Below are 25345 nucleotides of genomic sequence, written 5' to 3' on the forward strand. Positions count from 1 at the left end.
GAGGTGCATGAAAGGGTGAGGGAGCAAGTGCTCAATCCGTGGATTAACCAACAGTTTGGTCTCTAGATTTAGGCCAGTGGGTTCGTGCTATATATTGTACTGTCCCTTTCTTATTAATTTGCTACAACATGTGGTGATGGATATATATATATATTTGTTTGTTTGGAGATTTTTAAGTAGCTCTAGTAAAAGAATATCTTGCTTAACATCTTTTTCAAAGTCTTTTATTTGAAAGAAATTTAGCTAAAGTTTAGAGATGGGCAAAAATAACCTATTTGTCAGCTCATCATCCTTCCAGCCACGGAGGACTTCACTCCAACCAGCAGCCTGGCCAGTTTTATACAATAATAATCAACTTAAACAAAAACTACAGCTAAGGCTACAGCTTAGAATCCAGGGGCAAACAAACCCAGGAATAAAGCCTTAGGCCTTTATTTAAACTTAAGTGTATTTGTTTTCTGGGGCTGCTATAACAAAGCACCACAGACTCGGGGGGCTTACAGGACAGAAGTTTATTGTGTCTCTGTCCTGGAGGCCAGAAATCCAAGATGAAGGTGTCAGCAGGGCCGCTCCCTCTGAAGATCCTGAGGAAGGACCCGCTGCAGGCCTCTGTCCTTGCTGCTGGCCAATCTTAACATTATGTTGTTCCTGCGTGTCTGACTCTGTGTCCAAATGTCCCCTTTATGGGGACAACAGTCCTACTGGATTCAGGCTCACCCTAATGACCGCATCTTAACTTGATCATCTGCAAAGATCCTATTACCAAATAAGGTCAGATTCACAGGTTCCTGGGTTTGATCCTCACCATCTTTTGGAGGGAAACAGTTCAATCATGACACTAGGTTTTCAACCTTATTTGCGCACAGTGTTAATGAGCCTGGTGATGGTTATCTCAGCTGTGGCCGACAGAAAGCCACACATGTAGAAGGAAGGGGCTCTGCATAGAGCACAATAGAGAAAAAGAATTCAAAAGGACGGTTAAAGTAGGAACAGTAACTTCAAGCACAGTAGCTGGGGGCCACTTAATATGGGGGCAAGCTGCAGAGAAGTCCCAGGAGCCTCCGAGACACATCTGTGTGTGTTACAAACATAATGATCATGTTCAACACATCATGTTTGGGTGTGTCTGCATTTTTAAAGCCCATCAAAATGAAATTTTAAAATGTTGACTGCACTTTGGTACTTTTTGGTTACTTGAAAAACTAGTCTTTTTGTCAAGCTACTCATGTTCTGTTAGATGTTCTGAAGATTTGGGTTTGAATCTGGCTTTGTCACTCAGTAAATGCTTATGTTAGGTAGGCTATTAACTTTTTGGTACCTTGGTTTCCTGGTCTGTAAAATGAGGAGAGATGGTCTGCCATGTAAAATTATTGTGAGGATCAACTTTGCTTATGCATGTTAAAATATGCCTGTGTATAGAAGCTATAGTTTCAGTGCTTTATGCAGAATTGTCCATCTATTCTACAAATGTTCATTGGGAGCCCATTATGTTCCAGCCTTGTTCTAGAATCCATTCATCCACTTAATGATGATTACATCCTGAGTAGTAGAAGCACTGGCCTTTGGATTGGGACATCTGAGCTGCAGTCCTGACTGTGCCTGTAAATCAGCTATGGGACTTGGGCAAATTGCTGGCCCTTCCTCGGCCTCTGCCTAGAGATGAGCCATGTGGACTAGATCTCCAAGGCATTTCTGTCTGTAAAATGATTCGTATAACAAAAATAACAGATAGGACTACAGTTCTTGATATCCTGCAGATCATTTGTGCAGTCTGGGAAGTTATCCTCTGTGCTTTGATTTTCCTCTCTGAAATGGAGGTAATAGGACTAGTACTATTTGTCTCCTCATAGTACTAATAGTAACAATGATAGCCAGCCTTTATTGGGCTTTGACATTGTGCCAAGTACTTTTCATGCATTCTTGCTTCTCTAAATAGGGTACATGTTTCTCCAAGGCAGGTGGGCATCCAGAGAAACAGGGTGCATCATTCCAGAGAATATATTTCCCCACCTGGTTTGTGAGAAACACCCCCAATATTATTAAGTAAGGAGAAACATAGCTATAGGGTGGAATGCAGAAGTAACTTCCAATGTTAAACTAAAACTCAAAAGAAATTTGGGGTTCCCTGGAGGGGGGATCAGCTTCAGTCCTGACTTTCCCTGAGGTGCAGTTCACTGTTCTTGGCCACTAGGGAGCCTTTGGTAGGAAAGTTTGCAAAACAGACCCTCTTTCCTCTTCCATGTTTGACTCACACGAGAAAAATAGAATTATCATTTGTAATTTTGAAAATAGTTCTCATTTCCACTACTAAGTGCTACCTTTCTGATGATTAAGCCCATTCTTCTTGTTTATTCATACATTTAAATAATAATTGAGCATCTGCTCTCTGTTTGGTACAATTCTAAGTGCTGAGGAAACAGCAGCAAATAGTACAAAACCCGCTCTCTCATGGAGCTTTTATTTTAATACACAGTGATGTTTGAGGGGAGACCTCAGGAAGTCAGAGAATGAGCCAGGTGGCTACTTTGGGGGTGGTGGTGGTAAAAGGATTTCAGGCACAGGAAACAGCAAGTGCAGAGGTCCTGAGGCAGGAGCCTGCTTTATTTAGGAGATAAGGTCTGAGGGACACAGGTTATATAGAGACTTGGAGATCAGGTAAAGGCATTGGATGATATTCTAAGAAACATGGAAACCACTGATGAGAATAATGGAATCTTACTTTTTAAAAAATGTGTTTTTAAAGATTTCAGACAGGGAGGGAGGGAGAGGGAAGGAGGAGGAGGAGGAGGAGGAGGAGGAGGGGGGGGAGAGAGGGGGGGGGAGAGGGAAATGACAAAGAAGAATAATTTAAATATATTTTTATTGATTTCAGAGAGGAAGGGAGAGAGAGAGAGAGACTGAAACATCAATGATGAGAGAGAATAATGGTGATCAGCTGCCTCCTGCATACCCCATACTGGGGATCGAGCCCAAGACAGCAACCCGGGCACATGCCCTGACTGGGAATCGAACCATAGCCTCCTGGTTCATAGGTTGATGCTCAGCCACTGAGCCACGCCAGCTGGGTTGACATATTTTTGAAAGCTTATGGCTGCTGGCTGAGAGTCATAAGGGGTCCAGTTGGAAGGTTATTGCCACAGTCCAAGTGAAGATGGCAGTGCTGCCTATCAGGGTTGTAGTGGTAGAAATGGTGAAAAATGACAAGATTTGGAATGTGCATTGAACGTGGAATCAACCAGGTCTACAAAGGAATTAGATGTGGAGCGTAACAGTAAGAGAAGAGTCAAGCTGGCTGCAGGGATTTGGGCCCAAGCAATAGTAAAGATGGAGGAGTTGCCCTTGATGTTGAGATGGGCGGTTTGATGGAGGAGTTTGGGTAGTTCCTTGGTCACTGGAAGATCTGACTAACAAGTAGCTTTATATGAGAATATTAAAACTGGCTCAGATACTGCTTGCAACTCACGTTGAAGGCAAGGAGCGATGTGTTCATTTTTGTTACCGCTCTTTTACTCCTGGACATTTTAAAACAATCATCTGAAAACATTGCTGTGTGCAAATGCTCATCAGGACCCAGGAGCCCTCCCTGCTCTCTCAGCTGCGGACACGCGTCCTCCCCAGGCTCCCTGCCGCTGCCCCGTGCCCTCACGGCACCTTTTCCCCAGCTGGACTGGGGACAGGAATCTGGTTGTCTTCTCCACCCTGGCAGTTTTAAATAACTAGCAGTTCTTAAATTTTCTTCCTGGCCACACAGAAGGCTGTTGGGTGCCCTGGGCATCGATGTTTCAATAACTGTGATCTCTGAGGCTTTGTCCTGTGGAGCCGATTAGTGCGTTTAACTCAGACTGTGGACTTGGAGCCCCCGACCCCTGCGAGGTCTCATAGGTTCGGGCAGAACTGGTGTGTAGCAGGGCAGGTGCGGGGGGGGGGGAGGGGAAGCGGGAGGAATGTGCTAAAGCTTTCAAGCTACAAAGGGGCAATTTAAAACTTGGCAGGTAAAACCAGCCTAAGTGAGGATATGTTTTATGCTTAAAATTATAAAATTGGTTCTGAACAGCCTGACATGCAGCATACTCAACCTTTATTAAACATTACAGAGGTCACTGCTTTTGTGTTCCTGGTGCATCTTTCCCTCTCCTTTCTTCTGTGACCCACATTAAGCCAACTGTAGAGCCCACCCCCTGGCTTCAGTGATAGGACCAGGGCGCAGAACATGACCTCTCACAGGCCAATCAGAAGGGAAGGACCTTTCTCCATTGGTAAGTCACTGAGAGTGAAAGTCCAGAACCTGTGTAGCCAGGTTGTCAGCCTCATAGGAAAGGAAGTCAGAGAGGATGAGGTTAACCTCTGAGGGAAGAGACTACTGGCAAATGAGAGAGTGCCTTGAGGGTGCTGTGACATCCTCCTGCAGCTAGTAACTCTTTGCACCCCTCTCTGTTTGATACAGGAACTGAGGACATTAGCTATGGCTTCCTGCCATTACAACCACAGGAGCCCTACTACCCCTGCAATGCGCAGGGCATTGAGCAGGAGTGCAAAATGACTTAACTCTTGGTCCTGCCTCTGGTCTTCGTAAGCTAATGGTTTCACAGCTAGTAAGCATAGTAAGATGATTGATAAAATCTGCCCATAACAAATCAATATATGGTGTCTTTTTAAAATGTGAAGAATTAGGAATATAAACATTTTTTCATTGCATTGATTTATCCAACAATTATCACCTAGATATTAGCTTTCTCAATGTCTGGACTATTTCCTGTTTGATGGTTTGCAAAGAGCAAGCCCACTTCTCAGGGAATTTCCAGTATCATCTGTTGAGATCTCCATCCTTTGAGGTCTGTTTCCATAGCCACCTGCATCACTGGGATTAACCACTCCCTCTTTTGTGCCCACACAACCCTTGCCCTGTTCCTTTGTGCGTCCTAGGCTTGGGCAAGCCTCGCACTCCTGTGGGTTATAAACTGTTGGGCCAGAGACTGCTGTACCTCTGAGTCTCCTTGTTCAGAGGACGGTTTCTTGAACATAGTAAATGCTCAGTAAATGTTTCTTGCATTAAATCAATTACTAGCATTGGTTTTGCTAATGACTTTTATGCACAGCTCCTTAAACTTTACAAACCAATAAATACTGTTTAAAACTGTGTGGCAATTTTGGTTGAGCCCGCTCTCTTCCGAACCTGCTGGTAGACTCCTGTGCACCGGCGGGTGGGAGTGGTTTATGGGTAGACATAGTGGTGGGGGTTTAGCCTCCCATTTCTCCTTGCTTTAACCTCAGCCAAAGGCACGAAAACGAATAGAAGTCTCTTTCTTACATTTTTTCTTCCGTCTGATCTCTCTGAACGAGGATCTTAGATTAACATTTGTCCAAATAAATGCATCTGATTACAACTCTCACACCGAAAAGGAAGTGAGTTGAAAAAAAATGCAGCAAGAGCTGTGGATCTAGAGTTACTGATTTTCTACTTGGGAACTGAATTATAAATAAATGTGTTAGGTAGCAGAATTTTGTTGTGTTTCCCCCCAAAGGAGAAATTGTTGCTGCGTGGAAACAAAATTTATTCAGCATATTTTCATTCTGTAATTGCACCATTTCTATTCTTAATTCTTTGAGTTTCTGATTCAAAGTGAAAAAAACACAAAAACAGACCGTTGTGTAAAGCTGACAGGAACGAGTGTGAACCTGGCTGCGAGACGCAGAGGTTGTTGCAAAATTAGCCATGGAAATCGCTTCCTATTCTGGAGGTGAAAAATAATGTATTCAGAAGGAAGTTATTTACATTGGCTGTTGAGAGGCTTCCCTGGGAGCCTCGGTTGGGAAAGCTGTGAGATCCACGGTAGGTGGATGTGGTGGGTGGATGTGCGCAGGGAGCAGTCCCAGCGCTCTGTGATTGCGCGCCCCCAGACCATGCTGGTGACAGGAGTGGGAGCTGTGTGCTGCCCAGGGGCTTCTCAGATTGTGAAAGAAACTCAAGGCAAGCCTGGCTTATTCTAAAGTTTGTGGTGGCCAACAAATTACCCTCCTAGCTTGCAGGATTGCTTTGTTTTGAGCTCCCAGCCGGACAGAATCTTTTCTCTTGATGTATTGTCCAAGGTGCTGGAGGGCCCTGCAGACCCTGCTGTAGGGTAGCTCCCTGCAACTGGACCAATGCAGACTTCCGCCTGCATGATGGAACTGAACGTAAAAACAGAGCGCAGCCCAGCAGGGGGGAAAATGAATATTTGTGGGAGAAAATCCTTGTTGCTGCTGTTTCGTGAACTGCAAGCATATTTGTTTGAACCTTCTAAGATTTTTCTCTCACCTCTGCATGGCCCTGTGTCTCCTGCATTCATTTCTCTGAAAGCTTCCCCCACCTTTCGCTTGACCTCAGGTGATGCCAGAATAATTTCAGATCTGTTTCTCCACAGGTTTCTGGCCTGGCTCTTTCTAGGCCATGCATTACAATTATTCGGTGGTTTATTACTCAAATAACCTCAATTTCAGTAGTGGCATCTTTGGAAAAGCGTTTAATAGAGTATTATGAGTTTTAAAATATTCTTTACCTATCCGAGTTTTCTTGTCCAGAAGAGAGTGGTATCTCTGTGTTCAAGATGAAAAGAACTGAAGAATGGATGGTTAAGGTTCTATCCTGGTATTTTAGAGACAAACCGGTCTGTTTAAGACAGTGGTTCTCAACCTTCCTAATGCCGCGACCCTTTAATACAGTTCCTCATGTTGTGGTGACCCCCCAACCATAAAATTATTTTCGTTGCTACTTCATAACTGTAATTTTACTACTGTAAACAATATGTAATTATATGTGTGTTTTCCGATGGTCTTAGGCAACCCGTGTGAAAGGGTCATTCAGCCCCCAAAGGGGTCGCGACCCACAAGTTGAAAACCACTGGTTTAAGAAATGCTTTGTTTGCTTCTTTAGGGCTTGTGTTTTGGCAAGGTTGGGGAAGTTGCTTTAAATGGAGATATCAGCCTTTTGTATCATTCAAGAATGTTCGTTCGATTCCGGCCAAGGGCATGTACCTGGGTTGCGGGCACATCCCCAGTAGGAGATGTGCAGGAGGCAGCTGATCGATGTTTCTCTCTCATCGATGTTTCTAGCTCTCTATCTCTCTCCCTTCCTCTCTGTAAAAAATCAATAAAATATATTTTAAAAAAAAAAGAATGTTCAGATCTCCTTATCACTGTTGGATAGGATTGGAGCAAGTTGACAACTTCTTTAGCTTTTGACACGCTTATCCGCTTCGGCCCATTGAAAGGGGAATATTCTTGCACACTGAGGGTGTACGGAGGTGGTCAGGATGAGCCTTTGCCTTTGGGGCTTTGCCAATAGATGTTACTGAATTCTCTAGGCATTTGAATCAATATTTGACCAACTGCAACCAAGGAAGAGGCAGAGAGGGGATGGAGAGATAAGGGTCTAGGAATAATGGGCATTTACCTCTTAATGGTTTATCTCAAGATAAAGAGTGAACGCTGTCCTTATCTAAGAGATTTCTCTTGCTGATTTCTGTTTCAAGAGGGTGGAAGGATGGACAAGTGGAGCTGCGCAGACAGAGCACATGAGAAGTTGCTATTCAGAGTGCGACTGGTAGAGAACGCTGAGCCCAGACTTGAGAGATTTGGGTTCTTGGTTTGGGCAGTAGCACTCGATAGCTGTGTATCTTTGATCCAACTGGGTAACTTTGGTAATATTTAATAGTCTCAGTAAAATCACAGGTCTGTATATATGACTGTCATTCTTTGTGGTTCTCAAAACCCTGCTCTTAGATATACCTTGTTAGTTGACCCTTACAGCAAAGTTCCGGACCAGTCTTGCCTATCCGGAGCTACTCTAGTTGGACAAAAATGTAATCTAACAGTATTTACCTTTGAATCTCTCTGTTTTCCTATGTTAGTTCATTTAGCGAATTTTGATAAAGATTGAAGAAGAGTCTTCAAGGAGATATTCAGCTAATTCTCACTGTAGTGATTTTTAAATCATAGTCCCATCGATTCTCCTGAAGGATGAGATGTTTGATCTGAAATCAAGAAAGGTGTTTTGCCAGAGGAACAGAAAATTGGCCCAGTTGTTGAAATGGAGGTGGGCTGCTTGGTGTTCGGTAAAAGGCATCTCCACTGGGGAGCTGAGGTATTCAGGGTCCCGCTGGTTTCAGGACGGATGGAAAAATGCTGAAATCCAGTGGGAAGAAGGAAATGTGGCAAATCACAAGGAACCAGGCTGTTTTTAAAAGAGAAAATTCAATCTTATCTGCTTTTCCCCAGCAAATTTCATTTGATATTTTACGTTTTCTTGATAACTTAATAAAGACTCTCAGGAAAGAGTTGTAAAACTTTAGTGAAAGAGAATTTGTCATTTGTGACATTGCTTCTCCAGATAGCATGGGAAGATCAATGTCTTAGCTTGTAGTTCATGCATTCCCAGTTCTAGCTATTTCTATTCAGATAAGACAACATGTTATATAGCAAAACTTGGCCTAGTGGGGGGTTCTGGCTCAATCCCTACACATTCATTGAACTGTGCTAGGAACCAGGGGTTGTGTTGGGCACAGGGTGGGATATGTAGATAATAAATCCCTGCCTTAAAAGAACACCACTACTGACCTTTCCGAAGATAAACCAATAGCAGACAATGAAGAGTGATATAAAAGCAAAATAAACAGCACAGGAATGTTGGCCCTGCATTCAAACTATGCACAGAATCAGCTGCTTCTCACCTCCTGTACCAGCCTGCGCTGGTCTCCCTGCCCCCACCCTCGTGCCTGAATGTCCACATGGCAGCCAAAACAATCCTTTGAAAATGGAAGTCCCATCATTTGACTCCCTGCCCCAACCCCTCCAGTGGTTCCTAATTTCACCAGATGCCCACGACCTTTTCAGTAGTCGACAGAGTTCTACTGATCTGCACAGCTTCCTTCACAATTCTCTCTCTCTCTTTCTCTGACTTCTTCCCCCACTGCTCTGAGTCTCACTCACCCCACCCTACCCACACGGTCGTGCTTGCTATTCCATGGACATGCCAAGCATCTTTCCACAGAAGGGCCTTCACAGTGACGCCCTCTGCATGGGACCCTCCCAGAGATCTGCAAGAACCACTCTTCACTTCTTCCCAGTCTTTGCTCCTAGGTTGCCACCACAGTGAAACCTCACCCTGAACCCCTATTTAAAATTGCAACACACCTCTTGTCCATGACCCACCACCCTCCTTGGCCTGCTCTGTATCTTTTTCAAAGCACTTGTCACCTTCTGGCTTACTCTCTGACTTATTAATTTTGTTTAACAGCTGTCTCCTTCCACTGAAATGTAAGATCCAAGAAGGCAGGATCTTTGTTTTGTTTAATGTTGTTCAATCTAGAACAATCGAGGACAATGCCTGGCATACAGCAGGTAGTCCATAACTATTTGTTGAATATGTGAGTGAATGAATGAGAAGGAGAGATTGATTCTGACTGAGAGTTCTTGGGAGAATCATGAGGAAGAAGCCTTTGAGCTGAGTATTGAAGGATGAGCCGAATTGGACATTCAGGTTTTCTGGGGAAAGACATTCCAGATAGAAGGAATATTTTGAGCAAGAGTAGAAAAGTGACAGACCACCTGAGTGCTCTTAAAATGTCAAAGAGTCCCAACTGACTGGTGCTTGGGGCAGGGGTGGGTGGGGACACTGAGAGTGGGGGCAGTGGGTGGATAAATTAATGGATGGAAAATAATTAAAGGGGACTCTTAGTGGAGTGAGGGGCCAGATAACTAATCTCTGCCTGAGATAAGGTGGCAACATGTCGGTGAGTGGAATCAAGGACTCTCAACCAAGTAGCCTGGGTAATGTGGCAGAGATGGTCGTTATAAGAAATCAGTAATGTGAATAGTGGTTGCCAGAGAGATTTGATTTTCATATAGCACTCGACTATTTTCAAAACATGGTCACATGTTTATTTTGATTCAAGCTTCATAAGAACTGGGTGAAGTTGTTGAAATACATACATTTTTAATAAACTTAAAAAAAATGAATTGCATTTTATACCAACCCAGCTAAGGGCCTGGCCTGAGGTGGCGGAGTTAGGAAGTGGGGACGCGGCTTTTCACTGTCTGTCTCGCAGCCAACGTTTCCCCACTCTGCCAGCTGCCTCTCCAACTCTGACTCGAGACTAAAGATATCATGCTGGTTTCCTCACAAGGGGACACGCTCCTTCCCTTTCCCCCGTGTCATTGAAAATAGCAGTTACTTCTGCACCAGATCCATTTCCCTCTTTCCTCCTTTCCCCTCTCCACGGATCTGGCATAATTTTTAGAGGGGTTAACGCTTGTCGTAAGTGGGTGTGTTTTTACCGCTGCCTGTTTAGCATTTTCCCTTCTTTCTTATGCCAAGGCGGTCTGACTCAGCACCTGCCGTTCTAGTTCAGGTCGCTGCCGTCTTTCATGTGGTTCTGGGTGGAAGGGAAGAGGAAGCGTGTTGGCGGGGCCGTTTGAATGTCTTCAGACCTGCCTGTTGCTCACTTGGGGAGTAAACCCGATCTTCTTAATTCCCCCAGATGTTAGTAGGCAGGACGAGGCGGAGGGCGAACTCAGTGAAGGAGAGCCCTGGTATGGAAACTCCTCCGAGACTCCATCCGAAGCATCCTATGGCGAAGTCCAGGAGAACTATAAGTTGTCCCTGGAGGACCGGATCCAGGAGCAGTCCACATCCCCCGACACCTCCTTGGGAAGTGCCACTCCCAGCAGCCACACGTTGGAGCTGGTGGCGCTCGACGGGGACGTCCTGCGAGACTCATTGCAAGGCCAGGACCACCTCTCCCCCGGCCTGTCCTCTTTGTGTGAAGACGACTCCCCAGGCTCCACGAAACCTTTGAGCAGCAACTTGAGGCGGCTGCTGGAGGCCGGGTCCCTCAAACTCGACGCCACAGCCACGGCCAATGGCAGGGTGGAGTCCCCGGTGAACGTGGCCCCCAACCTCTCCTTTTCCCCACCGTCCCACCACGCCCAGCAGCTCAGTGTCCTGGCCAGGAAGTTGGCCGAGAAGCAGGAACAGAATGACCAATACACTCCAAGTAACCGTTTTATATGGAATCAAGGTAAGTGGTTGCCAAACTCAACCACCACCTGCGGCTTGTCCCCCGACTCGGCCATCCTCAAACTGAAAGCTGCAGCCAACGCCGTCCTGCAGGACAAGTCTCTCGCTAGGACTGAGGAGACCATGCGATTTGAGTCCTTTTCCTCCCCTTTCAGCTCCCAGTCTGCCAGTTCCACCCTGGCAGCCTTGTCCAAGAAAGTCAGCGAGAGAAGCTTGACTCCTGGCCAGGAGCACCCCCCTCCGGCCAGCTCCTTCCTCTCCCTGGCTTCCATGACCTCCTCGGCCGCCCTGCTCAAGGAGGTCGCAGCCAGGGCTGCGGGGAGTCTTCTGGCCGAGAAGTCGTCCCTGGTGCCTGAGGACCCCCTACCGCCACCGCCTTCAGAGAAGATGCAAGAAAAGGTGACCCCGCCACCGCAGCCGCCACCACCACCACCACCGCCACCGCCACAATCCTTGGAATTATTGTTACTCCCAGTTCCCAAGGGAAGAGTTTCTAAACCCTCCAACTCAGGTATGGAATCTTTTACTTCAATCACTGTGTTCGTCTTTTTGATTATAAATTGCTAAGTCTTATTTCATTTAAAAACATTTTTATTTTATTTATTTTATTTTATTTTTGCCCTATTCGGTTGGGTTTCGCATCTGATCTGTGGTGGGAATAAAAAAGCAGGCTCACAACAAAGTACTTGAACTAAGCAGGATAGTGGTTTTCCTGCATGTGTGACACAAAGACTTCACAAATGGCTCCATTTTTGAAAGGTAATGAATAATCTTAGAGAGATGCAGTACTCTCCTCCCTTTCATAGAAGTGGTTTTTTTTTTCATTACCCAGTTCAGGCTGGGTCCATGCGAGATATATTTAATGGGGGAGATCAAAGCATCTTTGTCATGAATTGCGTGGCATCGCTGAACATGGGAGGGGGGGCTGCTTTTGAAACCTTGGACGAGGGAGAGCCCACCCTTCCCGCTGCCTCCACCACAAATGGGCTTTTGTACAATCAGTAACTCCTCTGCCCTAATTTATCACACTGTATACTTTCATGTTAGCATTCTTATTACCTTTTTGTGGGATTTAAGCGCTTTTCACCGGTCCTGCCCTGGTATAATTCCTTGTCCTACATGAACTCCAAAGCATATTGCCACTCAGACATAATCAAAGCATTTCCTGCAAGTGCTGTATGTTATTTCAACCCAATCAGATGCTGAAGGAATGTGCATGTGGAAAATCTGAATCATGAGCGTTTCTCGTGGGGACAGCTTTTCCAAAGGAGAAGTTGCTATCATGTAGAGGGAGTTATTCATCTGAGGGAGACACTTAGTCACTTGCGTTCTCACAGTGGAAACGGCATTTCTGGGACTGGTTTGTTGTTCAGTTGTGCGCATGGTAAGTATATGGTCCTGGAGATGGACGTATGGGGTTTCCGGTGTCTCCCGAGGATATCCTGCCCGACAAGAACAGGAAGCAGGCGGGCTGTGTGCGTCCTCGGCAGTGTAAACACTGCCGTTGTGTGTCTAGCTGGCTTTGATTCTTTGCAGCCGCATTGATGGAGTGTGTTGAGAATGGCAAATAATTGACTGAACGATAGCAGCTAACATCAGTCTGACGCATTTATGACAGATTTCCATTTAAATTGCTGAGTGAGCTATACGCACTAATTATAATTACTTTAAAACTTGTGTAAACAGCAGACTACAGCGAGGAAAATGGGTCTCTGGAACTTTTATGACTCTAAGCCATCCAAATGGTTCACGCCAGAGTTTCCAAAGTGTCAATAAAATCCTGAAGTGTGTATCGGTTCCGAGCATCATTTCTCCTCACTTCTCACCTGCCATCTGGTGAAATAAAGAGAGAAATGGCTACTATTTGGAAACAAGGAGAAGAGCAGAGGGAGCTGGGCAATCTTGCCATGGAATAAATCACTCCTGATTTATGGAAATTTTATTCAGGGTAGAAGCAGAAAGAGAGGCATGGCTCTACGTAATATGTAATTTTATAAGTATTCTCTGCATCTGGTGATCAAATACATATATTAATGGTGCTCACACTGTAAATTCTCCTGGACGTTAGTTACTTGGAAAAACTTATATAAAATGAGTAATAAACTTTATTTTACTGAAGCATTGGGAAAAGGTAACACAAAACTGTGCCTCATGAAAAACTAGTGGCTTTGTCACTTTATAGTGTCTTGGGAATAATCAGCAATAGTTGTGAGGTATGTTTTTTTTTTTTTCATGTAAAGATAAGGAAGAGGCCATGAGCTCCCCGTGGGTTTAAATGCACTGAGTTCATGCCAGCATCTGAATGAGCTTCTCTCAGCAGGATTAAATATGGAGATCTATAAGAAATCTTTTCTTTTCTTTTCTTCTTACTGAATTTATTCTACTGCTGAAACACTTAATATTTTAATCAATGAATGTTTAAAATGTTCACAGAGAAGGAGGAGAGGAAGGAACTGCTCGGACTGGGCCTCGGCTGTTGATTGTTGCCTGGGCCTCGGTTTTCATGCTTCTGTTCACAATCCAAGGCGTGGTGAAGCAGCTCCACTGATGGAGTCATTGTATTAAAAAATCATTCGTTTTGTCAAACTCACGCGAGAGGAAAAATCACTCCAGAGGAAACCACTAGGGCTCTGGAAATGGTCATTCGAAAAATGCCCCGTGCATCCATATGGACGCATCCTAAGTCTCTGTGCACGTTTCATTGGAAGCGAACGCCATCCCTTCCCAGCATCCTAACCGGATTATGGGCTGAGAAGGCGTTGCTAAAACATCTAACTTTGTTGCTTATCTCTCTATCGTGGAGAAATGATTTGGTTAGTGTTACTTGGATTGCTGATGTTTTAATCAGGAGAGTGGAAGGGAAAGTGTGTCTTTGCTACCTGCTCCCTCCCCTCCCCTTCAGACACTATAATGCTGGTTTCAGGGCAACCTGGGGGCTGGATTCAGATGTCCACTTGGCTTTATCTAAAAAGCATTTGTGGGGATGTGGTGAGATGTTTCTAAACATTTCATATTCTATTTTTCCCCCCTTTACCTTAGAAAGAAACCTTAGCTTAATGCAAAAGAGATAGGCGGGATTAATTTCTCACAGCAAGAAGACAATTCTGATTCTGTTGCTTAATAACTTAGATAAACAAAACAAGTCCACAAAAATAAACTATACACCATCCTGACTTCAAGCAGGGCTCCCATTTTCAAGCGATTTCTCAAAATGTTGCAAAAGGGGCATATCAAGTTAATGCTAGAGTTACAAAGAGGTATGTGCTAGAAAAGCCAGTGTATTGAGTAATTTAGACTCAGGCGTTTCTTTGCCCTTCTTCAGGTCAAGGGAAGTCCAAACCATGAAAAAAACTAAGCGTCTTTTAGGTTTGGCCTTATTCCTCTTCTTTGAATGGGATTCGGTTGTTGCCAGGTCATGGTGTATTTAATTCCTTAAAGAATCCACTCCTCCGCGGCCATTCCCCCTGCAAGACAGACGTGACACTTGAGGAGGAGGTTTCTTTCATGTGCCCTTGTGCCCCGGCACATGCTACACCGCTCCTCTGAAAGGGGACACGATAGAAGGAAGATTATGTCCGTTTGCTCTAAAGATAAATGTCACACATTGACTCCATTCTCTTTGAAGCTGCTGTTCTGTTGCAGCTCAGAAAAAAAAATAAATAAATGGTTTTTATTTTAAGGACAAAGTTTTTGTGGAAGACGAACAAGGTTCTCAGGATGCCAGGCTGCTAGTTAAATAGCAAGGAGACTTTTAGAGACAGGGTCTCCAAAAACATCTTAATTTTCTGCCTAAAATCTAAGCATGCTTTAGAAGCAAGCTGGTCTCATACATCTGAAGGCTCAGACTATTTCTTGGGTCAGTAGACAGGGGGTGTTTGGCTGCTGTTTTCTGTCATATTTACATGATGTTATTAACATTGTTGCAAAACCAGGGAGACCCCTAACAGTGAGGGAACCTCTTCTGACACTCCTCTCAGGTCCATGGTTTTCTGGCTATAATCTGGGAATGCTTGCATAAAGGAACTTGCTTAGAAAATTCACTTTTATCAAGATTCAGATCTATTTGTCGCTGAGCTCAATTATATTTCCCCATGACTCAAATGGAGACTGCCTCTAGATATCTGACTTCTGAGTTTTATCGACTACTTACCAGTTATTAAAATATGCATTGGTAATATCCATGTCAATAGCAGCAGATAAACACAGTGGTATCCACTGCTAACATAGTTTTTGCTTCCCTAAAATAGCATTTTAGAGACATGCCCATGAAATTCTATTAAAAGATATTAAATCCGTGTGTATATTGCTATTAGGAAGGGGGATGGGTCCTCATACATAGGTGTTCACTAGTGGGTTGGAGGCCCAGAGTGGAGATGGTGATGATGCCTGGATTATGCACACCTGGGATCACCTGGCGTCTTGTCTGCCTTCTATGAGTGTGGTAAGGTTTGTATGCAAAAGCTACCCACTTGCAAAGTACCTTGATTTTCTGCAAATTGTTACAGAGGATCTAAAAGAGAAAGTTTAATTTCAAAACCTACAAAATAATTACATTTATTTATTTATTTTATATATTTTATTGATTTTTTACAGAGAGGAGGGGAGAGGGATAGAGAGCCAGAAACATCAATGAGAGAGAAACATCGATCAGCTGCCTCCTGCACACCCCCCGCTGGCGACGTGCCCCCAACCAAGGTACATGCCCTTGACCGGAATCAAACCCGGGACCCTTGAGTCCGCAGGCCGATGCTCTATCCGCTGAGCCAAACCGGTCAGGGCTACATTTATTTTTTTAAAAAAATACCTTCTTTAAATTAAAGCAAGTCAGTTACTATGACTTTTTTTCTTTTTAGCCCAATGAAGTTTTGGTGGTGTTGCTTTATGCATTTATATAGACAAATAGACAACAGGGTAGAGCACCAAACGGAAGTGAAAAGATTGGCTCTAGTTCTCTCCCTGCCCACCCCCCACTATAGTCACTTCAGTTTCTTCATATCTGAACCCAGCCGGTTGGAAATTATCATCAGGACTCCTTTCTGCTGAAAAATTCCTTTGTTTTACTTTCTGTTTATTTTTAATTCCATCAACTAAAAAAAAATAAAAAAAAAATTTTAATTAAATATATTCCTTCTTAAAATTCATGATCAAACCCCCTACCAGATCATCTCTATCTTGGCCAGATCTGATCCATTACAGATAGTTTAAACATATATTATTGTACTTTATAAATAACTAGTGGCCCAGTGCACAAATTCGTGCACATTGGAAGGGAATTAATTAAAAGAAATATTTTAATATCACTATTTGCCCTTTCTCTTGCAGCGTCAAGCCCCCCACCAGCACCATGTGAAACTCCCCTGAGTCCCAGAGTCCTGCCCCATGGGATTCCTTCGAGTCCTGCCCCGAGGCCAGCACCGAGGGACTCCCCCGATGCACCTCCTGGTCCAGTCCCTGCTGGCACCCCCGGGAACGCAGCATCAAGTCCCCACCCCCCTCGTGCACCCTGCCGTACACGCAGCCCCGCCCACCCTCACACGCAGCCTCCTGGTGATCAGTCATTACGGCGTGACAGCGTGATGACTATAGGCTTTTTATTATATAGGATGTCATCACACTGTGCATTTTTAATATGAGCTGCTCCAGGTCATTTTGGAAATAGGTTGAGGTGGAAGTACACAAAGATCCAGCCCCCTCTTTATACACCATCCATTCAGGAGGGGTATTGGCTCCTGTGTGAGAGGCAGGCACTCTTGGGCTAGCCCCACTTGCACTGGGACTTCCTGGCAGCTTCCTGTATCTTTTACTTTCATGGCCAGTGCTCATTTCTCTTTTCCATATTCTTGACCAGCCCTTTCTTACAGCCTGACACACAGTTTCTGAATTGTATGTTGTCCCAGCACTGTTTTGGGTGTTGGAGACACAAAGATGAGGACTTCGAGCCTTGCCCCAGCTAGCTTCCAGCTCCAGCCTCTTCTTCTCTCCTCCTGTCTTCTCCATCTCTCTGGTTTCCTGCCCAGCTGAATTCGGCCCTCAGAATTCTGTCCGGGCTGAGCCAGACCCTACCTGAGCCGCACAATGGACCCTTGCTCTTTTATTTCCTCTGGGCTCCAGTGATAAACTACCATGTCGGGCCAGGCCCTGGGCTATGTATTTATTATGTGATGCCAGTTGTTTAAATTTACATCTGCTCTAATGGTGAGTTTTCTGCTTTGGAGGGCATGACCAGAGTTTATTGTCACTACTATTACTATTACAGCTGCTCCCAATAGCTTCCATTTACTGCGTGACAGGCATTTCACACACATTTATTATCTTCTTTATTCCAATAATATTATTGCCTATAAAGAGAGCATGTTTTCTTCAAAATAACAAATTAGAGCTATCCATTCCACTGGGCCGATTAGCATCTGATAGGATTTAGTTTTGTTTGCTGTGATCATAATTAGCTAGTGATATATTGGGAGGGTGGGGGGAAATTGTTTATCAGACAGTTGTAAACGAGGTAAATTCCTGAACATTTCAATCCGATTGCCTCAAGAATGTGTGGCTTATTCTGAGGAAGTGGTCACATTTCCTTAGGCTGTACATTTGGATGAAACAGCTGTCAGCTCCTTGAAAATAGTTTGGCACACGAAGTAGAATACATCCTTACTTCCTCCCTTCTCCAACTAGTTCCCATCATATGCACATGCAGGACATCCTACTGAACTATGAAATCCTTTTTCTTGAATAAATAAAAATGCAGATCTTATCAGGGGAGATTACTGGCCAACTTTGAAGATGGATCATTGTTTTCTAGTTACTTTTACCATTTGGATTGTTTTCCTCCTTTCTTGCCATGACCAGTTAAAAATTTCAAACAGTTGTGGAGGCATAGCTGTTTGACCACATGACTTGGGGTTAGTTTCTTTTCATTAGGACTGCTCTAATTTTTTTTCTCGTCAGTCCAAGGATACCCTAATTTGTACATGATTCATATGTGTTTTGGTATTCATTAAAACTTAGGAAGCATAGCTCCAAAATAAAATAGATTTACATGGAATATTAATATGCAGGGTTTATGTCGTGTACTCTGAGCTGCATTTGAAAAATAGAATAGATGATGAGGATGGGGGTTGGGGGTGGTCACGTCAGGCAAGGCAAGGTGTCCGGGGTAACCAGCTATGTTCCTTTTGTCAGTTCATGCCTTTTTATTGCTTTCCTATGATGTGCCATGAAATCTCAGCCCAGTGGAGGACATCTCAGTTTTTCTCTCCTCTCTCAGAGTCCCCAGACAATTCTGTAAAGTTAGGCAGTTCAGGGTTTATGCAGTGGGAAGTACTTACCGTATTTGCCGGCGTATAAGACGATTTTTTGGCCCTGAAAAATATGCCTCCAAGTGGGTCGTCGTCTTATACGCCAGGTACACTTCAGATAGACTGCCCATAGTGCTTGCCCCGTGCCATAGCGGCCTCCCGATGCCCGCCCACTTCATTCCACATACCGTTCCGGCATCAGCAGCGCTGCTGGGTGTATGCTCGGCTGATATGCGATTTTGCTTTTCCTGCATGTCATGAGCATTTGAATATAAATTAAAATGTTAAAATCAAATCTTTTGTCAGTTTATCTTTTTTTTGGTGTGTGGAATGAGTGCGGAAGAGAGGGTAGTCTTATATAGGGAGTATATAACAAACTCTGTATTTTGAGTGGAAATGTTAGGGGGTCGTCTTATACGCCCAGTCGTCTTATACGCCGGCAAATACGGTACTGAAGATGGGATGGGTGGCAGCCTGTTTGTGTGCCTCTTTCTGACTACTTTGATGTTCTCTTATAACCCAAATACACATCATTATTGGTTCCTTCTCCCCCTGTTTATGACAATAATCTCACCCGAAGGCCTGATTCAGTCTTTCCTCTCCAATCTGTTGTTCAACATGTGGTTTTTGCCCTCAAGGTACCAGAGTGAAGGAAATGACAGTGAAGGACAGAAAATGAGAGGCCCAATTAAGGGTAGGACTTCAGGTCAGCAGAAGCAGTCAGCAGAAACAGACAGCAGGAGAGCCCTGGTGGGTTAATAAAGAGGCGTGTTTATGGGCCTCAAGAAGCATGCTTTTCCTGGAGTGGAAGGAAACCCTCATTCCTGCCCATCCCACAGTCAGAAGAGGAAATACTCGTGATGGAACATGTCACAAGTAGAATTTCCAGGCTTGAAGGGTGTATTTTTAGATAGAGGAGTCTTTTTCAAGTTACGTGGTTAAGCTAAGCAAGATGGCCTATGATTAGTGTATTAGTGAAACAGCCTTTTGGAATGACCCAGCTTTATTCCAGAACCCTTCTGGTTCCATCTATTTTAAGTGGGTCTTTGCAGGTAGGGACTCAGTTGACTAAGTGAAAAATATAAAATTATTTTAAAGCTCACACTTGGGAATATTTCCCTTTAAAATGATAAAAATAACATGTGCATTAAACAAATTCAAATAGTATAGAGGAATATACAATGAAAGTGAAAGCTTCCCTCCCTGACCCCCTGTCTCTTAATCCACAGTCTTTCAAAGTTTTTAACTGTTTAATGGTTTCTTGGGTATGCTTCCGGACAATTTTCTTACAAATGAAAGGATGTCCTTTTTTTGTTTGTTTCATTTATCCAGCCCATTCTTCCTACTCACCCTCTTTTTTTGCTCAAGTATTTTAAAGCAAATCATAGACATCATATCCATTTGCTTGTAAATATTTCCAACAGATAAGGACTTTAAAAAACAGCCATAGTGACTATAATCACATCTAACAAGATCAATAATGGCTACATGATATTATGGAACACCCAGGCTATAATCAGTATTTCCTCAATTTGTCTCAAAAGTGTTATTTTATCATTCTATAACCGGGATCCAAATAAGCTTCACATCTTGCATTTTTTATAAGTGTTAAGTGTCTTTTCATCCATAAACCCCTGCTCTTTTAAAATGTCACTTCCTTGTTGAAGAGACTGGGTCATTTGTCCTGCAGGCTTTCCCACACTGTGAGTTTGGCTGAGTCCGTCCCCTTTGTGTGTTTAACATGTGGTTGTTTTAATCACCTGTATTTCCAGTGAACGGCTAGCTAGATAGAGGCCTGATTAAATTTTTGTAAGAATATTTCATAGATGGCTTATCAGAAGGCGCACAAGGTCTGTTTCCTTTTTAGTGATGTTAAGATTAATCAGTGGTTGTATGTGTTGTCAGCTTGATCCACCCTCTATAAAGTTTCCTGTCAACCTTTCACCTCATGGTTTAAACAGCAATTGATTCCCATTTTCTAGAAAACAAAAATAGAAACACCCTAGACATAGTTTTATGTTTTGCTTTATCCACTAACTCTTTAATATCTTGGGCATATTTCTATATTAGCTCCTATAGACATATCTCATTTTTAAAATATAGCTTCACAGATCTTATGAGCATATTATAATTTAGGTAACCTTTTGCAAATATTTCTCATCCTTCATGATTAAGAAAGGAAAGTTTGAAGCCTGAACTCTACCTGTTTTGATGGTCTATATTTCCCAATTGCCAAGGCTGGTGTGTCACTGACCAATATCAATTGATAGACCAGACAGGTAGCAACTCAGTGTCCCAGCAGAGCCCTTCCCTGTGGAGATGTTGGAGGAGAGAGTGAGCTTAGCTTTCCTGGGAGGAACCAGTTGGTTTGTTTGTTTTTCTGAAAAATCGAAGCAGGTGTGACTGCCTGGTTGGTAGCTTTTCCCAAAGTGGGCAGTGGGGCCCCGTGGCAGTGCAGAGGAAGGCGGTGCATCTTGTTAGTGGCAGCCAGAGGGGCAGAAATAAGAGGGTAGAACCCCAACCTTAAGACCCCCCGATGGCTAAATTGGCAGCAGCATCTGCTCAGGCCATAACTAAATGAGTCAACAGTAGGGATCCTAACATCTGTCTCCACGGAGTCAGTGTATGAGGTTGACGGTGGCCATTAGGTTTCCGCTGTGCCACATACATTCTTCTCTGTCCCATTTGATTTATCTTTATTTCTTGCCATTTTCCAAGTTCAGGAATCCATAGGTGGACTTGAGTCTGGCAGCTTCCTTCAGGAAACAAAGTCCCTGAACTGAGGCTACCCCGGGCTGAGCAAGGACAGGCCTAACGACGTCCCTTTGCAGATGTCTGCCTAAGTGTGGGATGGCCTTTGGAAGTTACACTTTCACAAGGCAGGGCAGTTGGATTTTGAAAAATGGAACCCTGATGGAAGTCATGAGATGAACGTGGGCTTGTACCCAAAGACAAGCAGCAATAAAACCTCCTGGATAAAGTCTTGAGATTGCCAGGAAAAAAAAAAATCGAATCATTTTTAGTGTTCTTTATATAGCAATGCATGTGAATTAGTGCTGGATGCAGTGTGCCTTTTCGTTTGCCTTAATTTTCCTTTCTTTCTCTTTCTTCCAAGCCTCGGAAGAGGAAAGCGGAAAGCCTTTCCAGTGTCCAATATGTGGTTTGGTTATAAAAAGGAAGAGCTACTGGAAGCGGCACATGGTGATTCACACAGGTTTAAAAAGTCATCAGTGCCCGCTCTGCCCATTCCGGTGTGCTCGCAAGGACAATCTCAAATCCCACATGAAGGTAAGCCAGCCGCAGACAGCCCTTCCGATGAGGCAGGCGCCACCAAGCATGAGAGGGGCCTTTGGTGGATGACAGTGTTCAATGCAATGGGAATGAAGCACCTTGCAAAGAGTCTTCTTGTGAAGGTCTTCATTTCCAGTTTACAACCAGCAACAGAGAGAAGCTTCAATATCCAAATAATATATGTGGTGGAGGGCCATCCCTCTTTGGGGAGCAGCAGCCTAACCTGGCCTTGCATGGTGATGCATTTCTGGGGTGCTTACAGGGGCAGAAAGAGTATAGGAAGGGTGACTGGACCTGTGCCCAAAGAGAGGGTGCTTGGACCTGCTCCCCTTCCTGGCAAGACTGTCCTCTTCTGCTTATAAACACAGAGGAACACCCAGAAACACCTTATAGGACAGTGATGGCGAACCTTTTGAGCTCGGCGTGTCAGCATTTTGAAAAACCCTAACTTAACTCTGGTGCCGTGTCACATATAGAAATTTTTTTTTATATTTGCAAAGACAGTAAAACAAAGATTTATATTCATTTTATATATTTAAATGCCATTTAACAAAGAAAAATCAACCAAAAAAATGCGTGTCATAGGTTCGCCATCACTGTTATAGGAGAGGGGAGGACACTAACAGACACCTGGGCTTCAACGCTAGCCCTGTGGAGGGCTCAGGGCCATTCCTGCCAAGACTGAGTCCTCCCTGAGGCTGACAGTATTTAAGGTGTCATAATTCCCAAGAACACACTTACCCAACATGCAAGGGTTTTGTTTTCAGTGTCCTATTGAAAACAGTTTGGCTTGCACCTGTAATAGACATTAAGTAGAGTTTACGTGTCATTCAAGTGAGATGGGGGAAAACTTAGTCGTCTAAAACTTAGCAAACTTCATTAATACTAAGGGTTTTGTCTGAAATTCAAGGAAGAAACTCATGAGATCAAAAGAGCATGTGCTTTTGAATTTGATATTCCTATATTTAAATCTTATTGTGCAATTTACTAGCTAAGTGGCCTTGAACTAATGAGCCCTTAGACTTAATTTTCTCATCTGTTAAATGGGAACAAGAATGTTAAGAAGAGCTGTTACTAGTATTTAAGGAGATAATATTAGTAAAGTATCTGACACAGAAATGTTCTGTAATAGTTATGTAATTTCAACAACTGTCATCTAACACCTTAATAATAACAAGTCATTTTTATTGACATTTTCAATATGGTTTGGCTGTTGACGTTTATAAAGTTGTTTCTTTCCTGCCATAAGAAGTATAGCATATGCACATAAGTAAGAATTCGCTTTATTTTAAGTCTTGTCAGTAATCACCGTTAAGTGTGTAGCTCTGGAAAAGTATGATCAGATGGAACCTCTTTTGACTTTCGGCAGTAGCTTAGAAGATTTGAAAAAATTAAATCCATGGTGTAATTTGTTTTCTACCATTTGCCTTTTTTTTCTCCTGGGAGTAGCATGCCCTTCATCCTCAGAATCCATTTAACCAGGCGTTCTGGTTGGTTAACTTTTAGTGAGCCTGCTTAGTTTTTACTTTAACCCTCCTCATCCTCCATCACCTCTTCCCAAAGTACAATCTCATATTTTACACCTGCAAAGTGGATTTCGTTAGTGGGATGAGACTTCAAAAGAAACGTCTCTAAAACTAAAATTTGTTTTCGTGACTGTGCCCTACGCTTTGTCAGGCTGGCAAATTTAAAGCTTCAGTGAGCAGAAAACTTGCATCTCGCCTGACACCTTGTAAGCTTGGTTCCAGCTCAGGGTCACTTAAAACAACCTATTTATAAACCCGTGGAAAAAAAGCTGGGTTTTCAAGAGCAGGGACTACTGACCCCGAAACTCCAGAGAGATGAGTTGGGTGCCTTGATGATACAGACAGTCGGCCATGACAGTGTTACCGATGAGAGCGGTGAGGGCTTTGCGGGTCATGGGGTCTTAGAAGGCTTTCAGAACAAATCAATAACCAGTACAATAAAGCTGTGTGCGAAATTACCACTTTATTCACACTCATTGTGTCCTAACCTGTTGAGCTCCGACTGAGCTTTTGATAAGGGAAGTGTGAGAAGGGCTCATACAAGTTTAATTTTATCAAACGGTGTACTGTTTCTTTTCTCTGCTCTACACCTCACACATGGGCCTCTCTCTTTTTTTTAATTCTTCAATCAATTCATGGTTTTATTTTCATTGGACGTACTTAAATTCGGCTACATTTTGAAAATAAGAGTCTACAAGGAAACACAATGGCTATGGTTTTAGGAGGAGATAGTCTCAGCTGCCTTGACCAGAGATCGCAAAGATGGATAGATTTTCTAAAACAATTTCTGCTGAAGAAGTGGGGGCAGCATAGTCTATAGATTAAGATCTCAAACTGTGTGGTCATAAGAACCTTAGTTAGAATCTCAGTTCCACGACTTTTGGTAGCTGTGCAACTCTGGGCAAATCATTTAACCTCTCAAGGTTCAATTTCTGGTCATGGAGATGACAACCATGCGGCCTGTCTCATGGAGTTGTTATAATAGTTAAATGAGGTAGTGGACATGAACCACTTAACACAGATCCCAGGGTGGAAAAACAATAGGTAAATGTAGCTAATATAGTAATTATTGCCCCAAAGCCATCGGAATATATATTAACATTTACATTTAGAAATAAATTAGGGACATGGACTAAAACATTTCCCTAAAAGGAATTTCATGGCTTTTCTCTTTTTATGATATATCTTTAGTGTTGAGAATGTAGAAAAACCAATAAATGAAAAACATATAATATTGACCCATAATCTCATCACACACAGAAATAACCCTTAGTGTCATTCTAATGTCTCTTTCTATATTCATTATACAGATTTATTTAAGAAAAAAAATGGGTTTCCACTTAATTTGTTCAACACATGTAGTGTTAGCATGTTCTGGTGCTGGACACTGTATGTTTTTCTACGCCTGCCTTTCCTCTGTAGTATATACCGTGCAAGTGTTTTTATGAGCAGCGGCGGAAGGAATGTAAATGCCTCCAGCTTCCTCAGGGTTATCTTAGATTGCCATTAAGTCTTTTACAACTTTCCTGGATGACTGAGCATACAGGGATTAAATAGGAAATTCATAAGCTGAAATTGGAAAGAAAGGGTGAGGAGGACTGCTAAGATACAGAACGTGGGTGAAGGAATGGCAAGAGAGTGGAAGAGTTAGGGCACCGAGTTCTGCTGGTCTCGGACCTGCCATCTAAGGAGCTGGGACGCGTGGGTAAGCCCCTTGCCGGCTGGCCAGGCCCCCCAAGGGCAGTGGAGTAGATGTTTCCCAAGGTCTCCTCCTATTCATCCGACTGAGGAGATGGACCTAATGATATAACAGCACCTTCACGTCCCACCCCTTAGGGTGGGGATGTGCTTTTCTGGCAGAATGACCAGTCAGTAAGGACAGCGCCATGTGGCCTGGAAAGAATGACATGCTTCAGACAAGTGAGCTCTCTCTTGAGCGGAGTAAGAGGGATTCTTTTAAAAAAATATATTTTATTGATTTTTTTACAGAGCGGAAGGGAGTGGGCTAGAGAGTTAGAAAGATCAATGAGAGAAACATCGATCAGCTGCCTCCTGCACACCCCCTACTGGGGATGTGCCCGCAACCAACGTACATGCCCTTTGACTGGAATCGAACCTGGAACCTTTCAGTCTGCAGACCAACGTTCTATCCACCGAGCCAAACCGGTCAGGGCAGTAAG

At 43.6% G+C, this 25345-nt stretch overlaps 1 protein-coding gene across 8 annotated transcripts in view; it reads left to right on the forward strand.

Moving 5' to 3' along the window:
* Window positions 1–25345, forward strand: part of ZNF827 (zinc finger protein 827) — a 167221-nt gene that overhangs the window by 20650 nt on the left and 121226 nt on the right. For all 8 annotated transcript variants that reach the window (XM_006755945.2, XM_015558891.1, XM_015558887.1 and 5 more), the window contains exons 2-3: window positions 10515–11564; window positions 21464–21636. In XM_006755945.2, coding sequence (XP_006756008.1) covers window positions 10515–11564; window positions 21464–21636 — 1223 coding nt within the window. The remainder of the gene's footprint in view (window positions 1–10514; window positions 11565–21463; window positions 21637–25345) is intronic.

The sequence above is a fragment of the Myotis davidii genome, unplaced genomic scaffold, assembly GCF_000327345.1.
Source record: "Myotis davidii unplaced genomic scaffold, ASM32734v1 scaffold151, whole genome shotgun sequence".
Lineage (NCBI taxonomy): Eukaryota > Metazoa > Chordata > Mammalia > Chiroptera > Vespertilionidae > Myotis > Myotis davidii.